This window comes from Psammomys obesus, unplaced genomic scaffold (genome assembly GCF_907164565.1).
Source record: "Psammomys obesus unplaced genomic scaffold, mPsaObe1.curated_primary_1811, whole genome shotgun sequence".
Classification (NCBI taxonomy): Eukaryota; Metazoa; Chordata; class Mammalia; order Rodentia; family Muridae; genus Psammomys; species Psammomys obesus.
The window spans coordinates 3,113,950-3,127,401 of record NW_026596433.1 but is presented as its reverse complement, the minus strand read 5'-3'; the positions used below and the strand labels follow the sequence as shown (position 1 = coordinate 3,127,401).

The 13,452-nt window shown below is 39.8% G+C and overlaps 1 protein-coding gene across 1 annotated transcript in view; it reads right to left on the bottom strand.

Moving 5' to 3' along the window:
- The window catches only part of Palld (palladin, cytoskeletal associated protein), a 373,952-nt gene that overhangs the window by 168,429 nt on the left and 192,071 nt on the right, over nucleotides 1–13,452 (bottom strand). The window contains exons 8-9 of the mRNA XM_055597882.1: nucleotides 9,158–9,277; nucleotides 6,882–7,224 (exon numbers count right to left, since the gene is read on the bottom strand). Coding sequence (XP_055453857.1) covers nucleotides 6,882–7,224; nucleotides 9,158–9,277 — 463 coding nt within the window. The remainder of the gene's footprint in view (nucleotides 1–6,881; nucleotides 7,225–9,157; nucleotides 9,278–13,452) is intronic.

The window sequence follows — 13,452 nt, the reverse complement described above, 5'->3', positions numbered from 1 at the left end:
CACTCAATGTCTGCTTCCCCTGTGACGTTCCTGTGCTCCACCTATAATCACTCTCTTTCCTGCTGTCACCAACAGCCTTAGCCATTTCCTCACTTTTCTCAATGACTTTGCTTTTTAGCCTTGGGCTTGTGCCATCGCCCTTGGCCACCATCCATGCCAGTGTTCCCTCTAGTATCTTGATCGGCTGGACTATTTCCCCTACACCCGTGACCTTCATTTCCACCTGAACTACCCATTCAAACTGATGTGTCTTCAGTTCTCATACCACTCATCAGGTGCCTGTCTGTGGACTGTGACTAGTCCCCTCTTTAGTCATCACTGGTACTCCGGTTTCTAACCTCATCCTGGCTTCAGGCTTACTTGCTCCTTATATAACATTTGCTATCTTGTAATCTCAGTCTCTTCTATTTGGGAGACTTTCCCCCTTTATCTTTAGATCTTCTTTGACTCTGTGCACTGCATGTATAGATACTCTTTAAGGATATTCCAATTCAGTACAACAGCACCCTTACAGTTTCAGGCTTGCCAACTCTACACATGCACTATTTCTACCCTCTAAATGTTAATGCTGGCTGGTAGAAAGCCTCCAAAGAAGTGAATTTAATCTAATATGGGTCTCTATTACTTTCAAATATGGTCTCATCATTGCTGGGAAATAATTTCCTCATCTGTATTCTTCACCTTTACTCATTATTCCCCATAGCCTAATTTAGTCTCTACAATTCAACAGACTTACTTAATTTTATGTGTCTAAACTTTTGTTTGCATGTGTATAACTAATGCCCAAGGAGGCCAGATCCCCTGGACCTAGAGTGGGAACAAGGGCTCTTAACTTTTAAACCATCTCTTCTGCCCAATTCTTGGCCATATTTCTATATAGCTTTATCTTAACTGTCTCCTAAAAATGGCTTCATCATATTTTCAACTTCATAATTAGCAAGGGAACTCTTACACACATTTATACAAGATGAAATGGTAATGCTGAACATTATTATCCTATGTTCTTTCATGTAAAACATCAAATATTTGAGGTTGAATATATTGTATTCATTGGAAGGTGGTGTTAGAGAACCACTTCTAACATAGATAGGGTGCCCGCTAGTATTTCTGTCTATATAATATACACTGAGTAAGACTTTGAGCTACAAAATAAGGATTCAGACTCATGGAAATGAATCTATACACTGGAGTCAGTCAGAGACCAGCATACCTGAGTGATATAATCCTTGTGCTAAGAATGTGACACAGTACTAGAGCCAGTATTTCAGTGAAAAATAATTAGGAGAAAGACTATATCCAAATGTTATTTCTTAGTTAAAAGTTCATACTTCAGGAAGTTCCTTGATTAGAATTTCCACATCAAGGAGGGGTTGTTTTAAAAGCTATCCAACACTAACACTGTTGACGTAAAATTGTCAGCACAGGGTATTTATGAAGAGGCTATATGTCTAGATGGTCAGCTGGTCTACCTGTGGCCAGCCATCATTTCTGCTTCATTCCTTCCTTATCTTATTGAGTTAGTGTGTATGTGTGATTTTATAAAAACAAATGTGCCCCATTTCTGCCTCTAATGATTATGCCCCATTTCTCTTCTAATGTTATTCTGAAGGTCCCTTTGGTTCTATGCTTTTCATTTTTGCTATTACTAAACTGCTCTTTGACTATTTGATGACAATAAAAATCACTTAGGCAGAAATAGAGGTTGATGCATATTAAATCTTTAAAGTCAAAGGTAAATTCACCTTGTACTCATTGATTTGAGAAGAAAAGGTATTTGGATTGCACTGAGTCAAATTCACAGATTGTTTTATTTTTATTTTTTTAAATAAAATCTGTGTCAAGTTAAAAGGTGTATGTGTGTGTTTACCAATATCATCGCAGCAATCACTAAGCTATAGATTACTCAAAGGCAATAGTCTTATTTCTTTCATTTTTGAGTCCAGAATTCCCCAGCATTTTGCAGGTGCTCAAAATATTAAGGAAATGATGTGTTCTGGGTTTAAAGTATATTGGTGTGCATTTAGGCATCTTTTCGCTTGTTGACTGATGATTACAAAGTCTCTGGCTATTTACAACACTTTTCCCTCCACTGATTTGCTTCCCTTCCCTCTCCTTGCCTTCATGTTTTGTTTTGCTTTTGAATCTACAAGGTAAATCTTATGCTAAACAGAATCTGGGAAAGCCTTTTTATTCTATAGTCAAAGAGTGATATAATGAGATCTTGAACCCTAACTAGAAGCGGTTAAAGGGTGGGAAAATGTTCAGCATTTTAAGTTATGCTGCCCAAGCCACACATTGGAGTTTGAGCTTCGGTCCAACATAAACAGGACAGGAAGGGAGTAGCACAGGAGCCGGCAACCCTTCATCAGAGTTTGCAATCTGATGGGGCGTTAACATGTCAAGTGCACACACCTTGAAACAGCAGTTTGACTGTATCCAGGCCAACTAATGCTGCAAATGTTTGCTAGAGACTGGACCTGTCCTACTCTCTTCAGATGGCTCATTTTCTCCCTAGTGTGTTAAACCAAGGCAAATGGAAGCATTGGCGAAAATGAGGAAAGAAGTTACGTAATTGGATGAATTTTTCCACTGTGATTCTAGTATGTGGAATATGTGTTTATGCTTATTTTCTCTCTCTCTTTCTCTCTCTCTTTCTGTGTGTGTGTGTGTGTGTGTGTGTGTGTGTGTGTGTGATGTATGTGTTAGTATGGATGTGTCACATCTGTGTAGTGGCCAGAGAAGTAGGTTGATGGTAGATGGTTTTTCCCTGATTGCTCTCCATATTTATTTTTGAGACAGAGTCTTTGATTAAACCCAAAACTCATTATTTAGCTAAATGTTCTGGCCGATGAGTTTCATGGACCCACTTGGCTCCATTCCCCTCTCCAGTGTTGATGTCACAGGAGGTCCTACCAGGTCTGGCACTTTACATGGGTTCTGGAGATCTGAACTTTGGTTTGCACAGAGGGATTCTACCCACTGAGCCATTTCTCTGTCTCTACTGTTTGAGATAAGGTCTCCTGTACTTAGGTCAATCCCAAGCCAGCCTTGAACTAGCAATGTAAGTGAAGGTGACCTTGAACTTCTGATCCTCCTGCCTCCACCTTCTTAGTGCTGGGATCACAGGCATATATTTTCATGCTCAGTTTTATGCTACTGTTGTGGACAGAATTTGGGGCTTTGTGCATGGCTGCTAAGTACTAGACCAAGCAAATGACAGCTCTAGGTTCTCACATGAGACTTTTCTTGAATTCTTCACATCCATTCAGTTATTAGCAGGTGAAGAGACAAGCAATATCAATTAGAAATGTGTTATAAAGGTCAACAACTCTGGACCTGATGGGGTTTGAAAATAGAAGTCCTGGAAATATTTACAGAAAAATTAAGCAGAACAAATGAGGTGGCTTTAAAAGTAGGAGTTTTTTCTCTTATTCATTGGTTTAATCTTACTTCATTCATTCAAAAATGAACATGTACTACATAAGGCTGAAAACAGACAGTGAAGGTCGCTACCCTCTCAGAGGAACATCAATATACAAAGCCAGTGGCAAGTAAATAACCATTAGAAGTAATTATATGCTGTGTAATAATTAAAGAGGAGTGGCTGGCGGGCTGCTTTATATTGGATGGCTGGGGAAATGGAAAGCATTAAGTTGAGCTATGGTAGGCAAGAAGAGGTCAGCTTTTATCAAATTCCAAGCATAGAACATTCCAGACAAAGGAACAACTTGTACTTCAATGTGTGGGGGACCCATAAGGAGATTCCCAAATATAAAAAGCCTGGTACAGTTAAGTCACTGATAAAGAGTGACGTTAGCCACTATTTCCCTCTGTCTTTCTTTCACACACGCCATCTCTAACACCTGCATAGGCTGCAAGGAGACAATTCTTTATTTTAAACAGTACTGACTATTTGAAGATATAGCTTTATTTTGTCACCCTTAAAATCCTGGCTAACTTGATGGTATAGTCTTCATTCTGTTTCTGAGACAAACACTGTGACCAGAAGCAATTCAAGAGAGGAACAGCTGCTTACAGGTCACAATTCATCACTGAGGGAAGTCAGGGCTGGAACTAAAGCAGAAACATGAAGCAGTACTGATGGAAAAAGCTGCTTGCTGGCTATCTTGGACTAATGCTAGCTAGCCTTCTTCTATATCCAGGATCACTTGCACAGGGAATGGTATCACCCATAGTGGGCTAAGCACTCCTACACCAATTAGCAATCAGATAATCCCTCACAGACATACTAATAGGCCAGTCTAATCTAGGTAATGCCTCTCTCAGATGAATCTAGACTATGTCAAGTTGACAGTTAAAGCCAAATAGGATACTTTCTGTAAAAGGGATATTCCCGTTCCTTTAGACAAGATTTTCCAAAACAGTGGGTTATATAAGGGTGGGTATAGATACAAGGAGAAAGACAGAAGCAAAGGCAGTAAATATAAGTATATAAAAAGACTGGTTTAACCTGAATTCATTTTTTACTTCAACAAGGGAAACAATAATCTATTTTTTTTTTTCCTTTAAAGACTAGAGGAAGAGCAAGTAGGAAGAACAGGAGCAAAAAGAGCTGCTGAGTTAACATGGAAAATTTTTTTTCAACCATTTCATTATAAAAAGGGCATTGACTTTTATGGCCATGTGTGTATTTTTGGCCCTACTCTGGAAAGTAAGAATTTTATCTGCTGACCCACTTGTTTCTGGGTGTAAGTGTCATCCTTCATTAACACCTTATTTAACTTCTTATTTTGCTGGCTGTGTATGTTTAGATTGTACCTCCTGTGCACAAGGAAGAAGAGGAAGACAGAAAAGGAAAGAAATAGATGGGGCTTGAAAACAGCATGTTGTGATTTTTGCATTGTTAAGTTGAATCCAGGAGGTAAACATAGGAGCAAACGCAGTCAAGCTTTTCTTGATGTTCTGCCAACCAGCTACCGAGTTTGCCATTCACAAATTTACTATGGATTCCAGGCAGAACCACAGCTTTGAAGGATGATTTTTCCACCCCAAAATACAGAGAATCCATCATTTTCACTGTGGCTATACATTGCTTTTGAATCTCCAGGCATTGTTTATGGAGTAAAGGCCCAGCAATTGACTTATCTGGTGTGAAGATAGAATGAAACAAATAGTAAGTTGGGATTATTGTCCTTTCTTCCTGTTTGCCTCTGAAAAGATACGATTGAAGCAAATTATGTCATCACTTTGAAACCTGTTCTTAGGCAGCTCAAGCTTTTAATAGCTACCTCCTCCTCCTCTTCCTCCTCCTTGTTTTAGACAAGACCCCATCATACACACAAGCACAGCAATACGACTGAAAGCTGAAGAGATGCTGAAATGCCTGAGATAAGAAGAGCTGTAAATGCCGGTTAACAGCTCCTCCTGTTTACTCTCCTGTGATTTATACCCAATTTATGATGGCTATTAGAGAAGAAACACTTCACCGGATCAAGAGCACAGTCAAGACCTACTCATTAAACACATCTGTGCTTCCCCAGAGACGTGGTCCCTGTTTCAGTAAAGGCAGACAAGTGCATAATTAAAATGCAAACATGAAACAAGTCAGTAGTAGCAATTAATTTTATGGCTGGTGGTATAAGAATGTAAATCTCCTTTATGGATGCCTTTTCTTTCTAAAGCTCATTTCATCTTCTCAGTGATAACGCAGCTCTTTCAGAGTGCTATACATAAACCTGGTCAGTAGCTCTACCTACCACCTTAAACCTAGGAGCCAGAACAAGGCAAAAATGAGGTACTGGGTAGCAATGGGCAGACTGCTGCAGTCAACCAGAAGCCTGGCAGAAGTTTCATTTTATAAAACCGCCTCCCCACGTGTTATGGTGTTCTTTGAATTGGTTTGCGTTTGGCTGAGATCATGAAATCCTTTGGCAAACAATAAAGCGATGCATAAATGTAAGGCGTCGAGCTTCTAATCAGTTCTCACATTGCTAACAGGTGAGCTGATCACAGATTGAAGAACCTAAGTATTTACTACTAAGGAAACAAAGAGCCCCGGTGTGAAAAGCCTTTCTATTCCAAGTCAAAACCAACAAACAGCATAGCAAATCCAGAGGCTTTCCTGGCTGGAGCAGTTTCGTTCTCATGGAAATGTGGACCACTAGAGAATGGATACATAGCCACTGACCCACATCAAGGAACAATTAAGAGATGTCCTGCTATGATAGAGAAGCTTTGAGTTCTACTCCTGTCTCTCTCTCTCTGACTTTGTAATGGTGCCACTCATGACAATGCTTGCCCTATAGTCCCAGTGGAAACAGCTCACACAAGACTGATCATCCTGAGAAAATAATATAAGTCAAATGTGAATGGGGGAGATGTGCTGTTCCATGGACCTCCAAAGGCAAGGAGGCTGCATTGTGATGGACGCTCCTCCACCCGACAAGCCTGTCTTTATTTTCCCTTTCCTAAATAGGATTTGCCACCGGGTTTCCACTCTTTCTATTTTCCTCCTTCTGTTCACATATGTGCTTTTACAAATTCCTCCAGATGAAAACTCTGCCCTTGGTTTAATAGAGGACTCCCAAGAGTTCCGCTCTCCGTCCTGCCTGGAGAGCAGTTACATCCTGCCACAGATGGAAGGCAGTGCCCCCCACATACTTTCACAGCTGTGACCAGTTACAGCTTCTAGCAGAGGGCATATTTAAGCATGCTTCAGAGTTACCGTCTTTATTTTCAATATCCTTTGTATTTTTGAAGGACCTCACTTGGCAGCCCGGTCACTGCAGCCAAGGACAACTCGTCTGCAGAAGGGGTTGTGTGACACACAGTCCAGTTGAGGAGAAAGTGTTTTCTTCTAACCAGAGAGGAAATTGCACAGGAATATGGAAAGTATTATAAAACCATGTACAAATACTCACAGTTTGGGTTTGGCAAGGAGAGGTGGTGGTTCCTTAGTGGGCGAAAGCAGGGCAGCTGGTTTTAGAGGAGATTTATCGCCATAAGCTTTGCCATTAATCAGCCCGTTAACTCCATGGCTGGGATGAACTCCATTGGTCTCCCTCTCGGCAGAGTTGAATTGCATTTGAAGAGCTGCCATGCTTAGTCCTAAGTCAGCGCTGTTCACCTGCTGGATTTCAGATGGTTTCTGGGATGCCATCTCACAGGAACCTGTTTCCAAGATCGCGGGAGGAGGTGGAAAGTGTTGTAAGTGATCGTTGCTGAGTTCTCCCATTGAGTCATAGCTACAGTTCTCCGTGTTGGCTAAGAAAAGGAGAAAGAGAGGAAAAACAGTAAGATGCTACCCATTCAACGAATGGTTTTCACGCTCAAAAACCCAGTAGGAATCCCTCGTGTGTTGCTAGGGAGGAAGTGCCAGGTTGCTGCCGTGTGAGTCAGGAGCCTGGCCAGCGCCATGGCCTTCTTTTGAATGGCTCATTCCCCAACTGAGCTCACCTACAGAAAAACTACCTACTGGTTCATTAACAAAGTGGATTCAAAGCTTAAGATAAGGCGTCATCAAACATGACATTGCGAACAGTATCAATCTAAATGCTTTATCCTCACACTCTCAGACCAAGAATCCCATCGGAATCCTACCCATTCTCACCAACAGCACTCAAGTTCAGACGGGTTGGTGTGGCCTTTCCTTTTGCAGCTAGGGATGAGCAAGTTCTAGGTCCAAGTGAAATTCTTGTGAGTGCATAGGAAAATTTCATGTCAGATTAGGAAATAAGGTTGTTTCAAATATAACTTAGTAGAAAACAAAGTTTAAAATGTTACTGTCAATAGACTGAAAGTATTGTGTGGTCATACCCTTCCTGAATCATTCACCTTTCTCACAGCCAAGCAGACCTGGAATGTACCAAGAAATGCTTATTAAGGTACATAGAAAACCAAATATTTTATTGTCTTTGGCATATAGTAGATCAAAATGAGAAATATCACATTACCAGGTTTTGCCACTCAAACTGACAGAGTCTAGTTATGGTTTGGGGACTGCTGTGATCACGTAATAGGACACCCTTCAAGCCAACTATACTAGAATGCTGGGACACTGCCTGTTACATGATTCCATCTACAGCACTGTAGTTTCCAGTCAGCGCTTACAGCGTTCATTCATGTCAACCATTTCCCAGTAAGGCAAACCCTTCCCTACTTATCTTAATGAACATAAAAAAAGCATGTACAAGTTCCAGGCTTGTTTTGTTTGTGCCTCTGCTGCCACCTAGCCCCCAAGTTCTTGCTTGTCTAGAAATCCAGGCAATCCTAAAACTACTCACTTCCTGATGACCTACTGTGTGTTTTAGTGTGTGCTAGGTTTGTTCAAAATGGTCAGTTTAAAATCTCAGTCAGACCAGATTGAAAGACGAGGCAGCTACTACAAGCTGTCACCCAAAAAATACAAGTAAAAGTACAGATCTATTTATTTCTTCTTACTGTTTTTTCCCCTAGTATTTTTGAGTTCCTGTGTCTGTGTATTTTTGTACACTGGTTTAAATTGTGTAGTATTTTCATATCAGAGTTGTTTACTCACATTAATAAATACTGAGATGGAATTTGATTTTTTTAATTTATCCTTTTTCAAATATTTATTTATTTTTATGTGCATTGATTTTTTTTTTTTTTTTTTTTTTTTTTTGCCTGCAAATGTCTCTGAGGGTGCTAGATCCTCTGGAATTGGAGTGATAGACAGTTGTGAGCTGCCATGTGGGAATTTGATTTCTAATATCTTCACAGTACCTACATTTTACTTCCTTGCATCCCTTTCTCAGAAGTTTCAATCCTGGTTTACATAGTGACACATCTGGACAGGTTTCTGCGGGTCCTATGCACTGCTGAGGACCACAATTGCACCTCTGATTTAGAGGTGACATGCTGAGGTGAGGGATCCTGGCTTAGCATGAAGATTTCCAGCTCCACTGTTTCTGAGACTGTGATTGCACGATTAAAAAAAAAAAATTTTTTTTAAAGGCCGCATGAGAGACTGAGTGCTAGTCACCTTGTTTGTCATCTCCGCCTCCACTGCTCAGGCCTACCACAAAGCCTTTTGTATAAGAGGAGATCCCAGATTGTTAGGGTAGCTCTGGGAACCTTCCTAAGGGATGGGGCCTGTTCCTAGGACAGTTGATGGCTGTCTTGGGGAAATGCTCAAGAACTAGGGAGGAGGACCTAGTTGTCTTTGATTCCCACATACCGGAGGTGACAGTAAGCCGGGCAGTGCTGGTCACAGATCCATAGTCGTTCCTGGCTGAGCAGGTGAAGATGCCTGCATCTTCAGGAAATGTCTCTGCAATGACGAGGGTGCAGATCTCCTCTGGGGGCAAAGAGATCAAGACAAGCTGTTAGAGGGAAACTGAGAGGTGACATGAGGTCAGCCCCACATCCCCCCCTTCCTCCAGAGCCAGTTCTCCAGGCTTGTATGGGAATGCTTCCTCCCTCAATTTAACCATCACTAACAAAGAAGGGTAAGTTTGTCTCAAAACATGTTATATCTTTCAAACACTGGGGGGAAAGTATTAATTATGGTCAAAGTGTTACCTCACAAAAGTTCTTTTTGTTTCATCAAATAATATTTTTAATATAAAAATAAAAGCAGTAAGTACAAAGACAAACAAATTGAAGCATAAAATGAAAAGTGCAATTTCTTTTTATAATCTGATTCCCTCTATATCCAGTGCCCCTTAATATATCTCCAGAAATAAGCACAAATAATTTATTGTATTTAATTCTATGGAATGACCACTAGTATTTTTAAAACACATATAAATATTACCAAAGTACATAGTTTAAGGTACCATTACTGGGTTGAATATGCATTTATTTATTTTTTCACACAATCAAGTAACAAGGTCTATGGGTCTCTTTGAGCATGATAGCAATTCCTGCACTTTATTCCATCCCTGTACATCATCCCCTCCCCTTCCTGATGATGCTGATGTTTGGCTAACAGACTGGAAATTTCCCTTAAAGATGGAAGTGCACTATTCTTTGATATCAAAGTGCTCTGTGGAGAGATCTGGGTATCACTCTAATTATAAGCTGTTGAGACTAGCAATATAGCAATACCACATAGATAAAGGTGCTTAAATTTCCAAGCTATGCGAAATCACACAACTTTTTTTTTCTTTTTGCATGGTATTCATTTCAATGTCTGTCTTCGTTAGGGTTTCTATTGCTGCAACAGAACACCATGACCAAAAAATAAGTTTTGGAGGAAAGCGTTTTTTTTTTTTTCAGCTTACACTTCCACATTGTGGTTCATCACCAAAGGAAGTCTGGATAGAAACTCAAGCAGGATAGAAACCTGAAGGCAGGAACTGATGCAGAGACCACGGAGGGGTGCTGCTTACTGGCTTGCTTGCTTGCTCTGGCTTTTTCAGCCTGCTTTCTTGTAGAACTCAGGAACACCAGCCCAAGGATAGTGCCACCCACCATGGGCTGGGCCCTCCTCCATTGATAACTAATTGAGAACATGCCTAACAGCTGCATCTCATGGAGGTATATCCTCAACTGAGGCTCCTTCCTCTCTGACGACTCTAGCCTATTCCAAGTTGACACAAAACCAGCCAGCACAATATCAAAATGGCATGTGCCAAACTAGATTCATTGTACAACTCAAACTGAACCAATGGCAGAGCTTAATTAAAATAAAGCACAGGACTGACATCATTTGGTTAAATGTAAAGAGAATTGACAAGACAAACATTGCAAGTTTCCACTTAAGAGGTATCTAAACAAATCAGATTCTTCCAGCAGAAGCTGAGAAGTGGTGGCTACAGGATGCAGCCAGGACTTGGGATGCAGTTGCAAACATGCCAGTGAGAAAGTTCTGGAAGGATCTGAATCCCAGTGCTGAATGAAAATAGCACACTGTGAGCTTAAAACTCAAGAAAACATATTTCCTGTCAAAACCTTTTTCTGTTTGCTCCAGCAAAGAAGATTTAAAAAGCAGAGTAATGAATGTCTCTTACTTATCTATTTAAATACCAAGTTAGGCAAACATTTGAGAGGCCCCCAAAACGTAAAGAAAATTGTGTAACGAAGATGTTGCTTCATAGGATTTTGAGGAATAAAAACAAATGAGCTGTAGTTCCAGCAGGAGGGAAGAAGATAGACTAAAGGCACCAACAGCCTGACTAATGAAAGGTTATCTCAAGAAAGATTTCTGAGAAAGCCTGGAACCTCTTCCCACACACAGAGCCAAGCCTTTCAGAATCCTCCCGTCTACTTGCTAAGTGTGTTAAGGAGTGTGCTGCTTAATATGCTATTGCTGCAGGTGTGAGATAATTATTCAGGGTTTCTAACCTCAAGTTATCTGTAGTTTTGAGGAAGTAGGATATGTCTGCATGGAAGGAAGAACTCGAATTTGAAATTCTCCATGTGGATTCCAAATCCAGAGTTTACAGGCCTAATGCCCATGTGCTCACATGTCAAGAAGGTGTGCCTAGGCTTCCTTCTCTGTTTTCTTCAGAACTGTGCTGCCTTCAAAGACAGGCCAGTCAGCATGAGAAGTGGGAGGACTTATCAAAAAGCTCCAGTTTGCTAAATGTAAATATTTCTTTAAATAAAAGGTGGAATTAGGAAAGAATTAAACATTTTAGGCAATTTAAAAAAATAGAAGAGAAAAAGAAGCAAATATATTTTGGTGTTTATATTTATTTCAGAGTTCAGGAGGAATTAAAGTACAGGTTGACCTTTTAAATCTGACCAGATATTAGATATTCCATAATTATTGTATAACCATGAAGACAAGGTCTTGTTTATTCTTTTTCCCTATTTTTTCTTAGTAGCTTTAAAAATCTCCCAACTCAATTCCTAATGACAAAACTAAACAGTTTCCTGAATTATCTTCCCTTTTCCCTTTTATTAAGACCTCTGCATATATTTATAAATTATGACTTTATATTTTGGGCACATTTGTGATTTTAGTTCATGGGAGGTGTGGGCAGGAGGAACAGGAATTCAAAGCTAATCTAGAGCTTTGCCAAGTTATCATGGGTTAGATGAGACCTGGTCCCACACACAAAATCAATCAATCCAACAAAAAGGACAAATCTTCCCTGCCACACCAGCAAATGAAAAATATGTTTTGAGAATATAATACGTGTACATGATAAAAATTTTATACAAATACATGGTATAAGAATTAAAAGGTACAAATGAGTGTTTAACTTCTTACCTCTTGAATATTTATGCTGAAAATTTTCATGAGGTTTTAACTTAATTTTTTATTAAAATTTTTATATGAATTACATTATATTTGCTTTGTATCCCAGCTGTAGCCCCCTCTCTCATTCTCTCCCAATCTCACCCTCCCTCCCTCATCTCCTCCCTGCCCCTCTCCAAGTCCACTGATAGGGGAGGTCCTCTTCCCCTTTCATCTGATTCTAGCTTATCAGGTCTTTTACCTTAAATTTAAGACAGACTTAAACACACAAATTTCCATTTATATCTGTACATCCTTATTACTGAGACATATAGGAACACATAATAGACGGATAATTATTTTGATTTATGCAGATCTTTTTCACTTTGTCTTTATGCATGAAAAATACAGTAAACCACATGAGAAATCAATGATAGTTATTTCAATTAGAAGATATTTGAGTTCTTTTGAAATAATGGCCTCACTGGACCTTCCTGAGTTATAAACAATAAAAAATATTGACTATTGAAAAGTTGCAAGGTGAGCCATCTTTTGAAATGATATAAAACACATTTGGGACAAAATAGCATGAACACACAGAATTGTGTTGCAGCAAGCAAGAATGAAGCAACTTTGGTCCATATCTGACTTTTGAGGATGGAAAGTAACCCTGAGATAATCTTTCAAGAGCTCATCAATAAGTAACACAAGTTATATTTTTAAATTTTATGATCCAAATAGTTCTTTAAAAGACACATTTGGGGGGCTGGAGGCATGGCTCAACAGTTAAGAGCATGGACTGCTCTTTCAGAGGACCCAGGAGGTTCGATCCCTAGCACCCACATGGCAGTTGACAACTGTCTGTAGCTCCAAGATCTGACACCCTCACACAGACATACATGCAGGCAAATCACCAATGCACATAGAAATGAAAAAAGAAAAAAAAGACACATTTGGAGACAGGTGTGGTAGTGCACACCTTTAATCTCAGTACTTGAGAGGCAGATCTCTGGGTTCTAGGCCAGCCTAGTCTACAGAGTGATTTCCAGGACAGGCAGAGCTACACAGAGAAACCCACCCTGTCTCAAAAACAAACAAAACAAAAAGACACACTGTTGTGCTTAAAGTTAGCAGTGTTTTTTTCCTCCAGTTGCTGTAGTGTTGACAAAAGCAAAAGGTAAAAGATGCTAAAAAAACAAAACAAAACAAAAAAAACCTAAATTTAGGTTGCATACTAATTCCACAACACAGTTCAAGAATGTGTGTCATTAATACCATGTAGCATGAAATAGGTAGCTGCACAGGACTAGGCAGATGTAAACCCAAGGAGATTCACCTTCCTG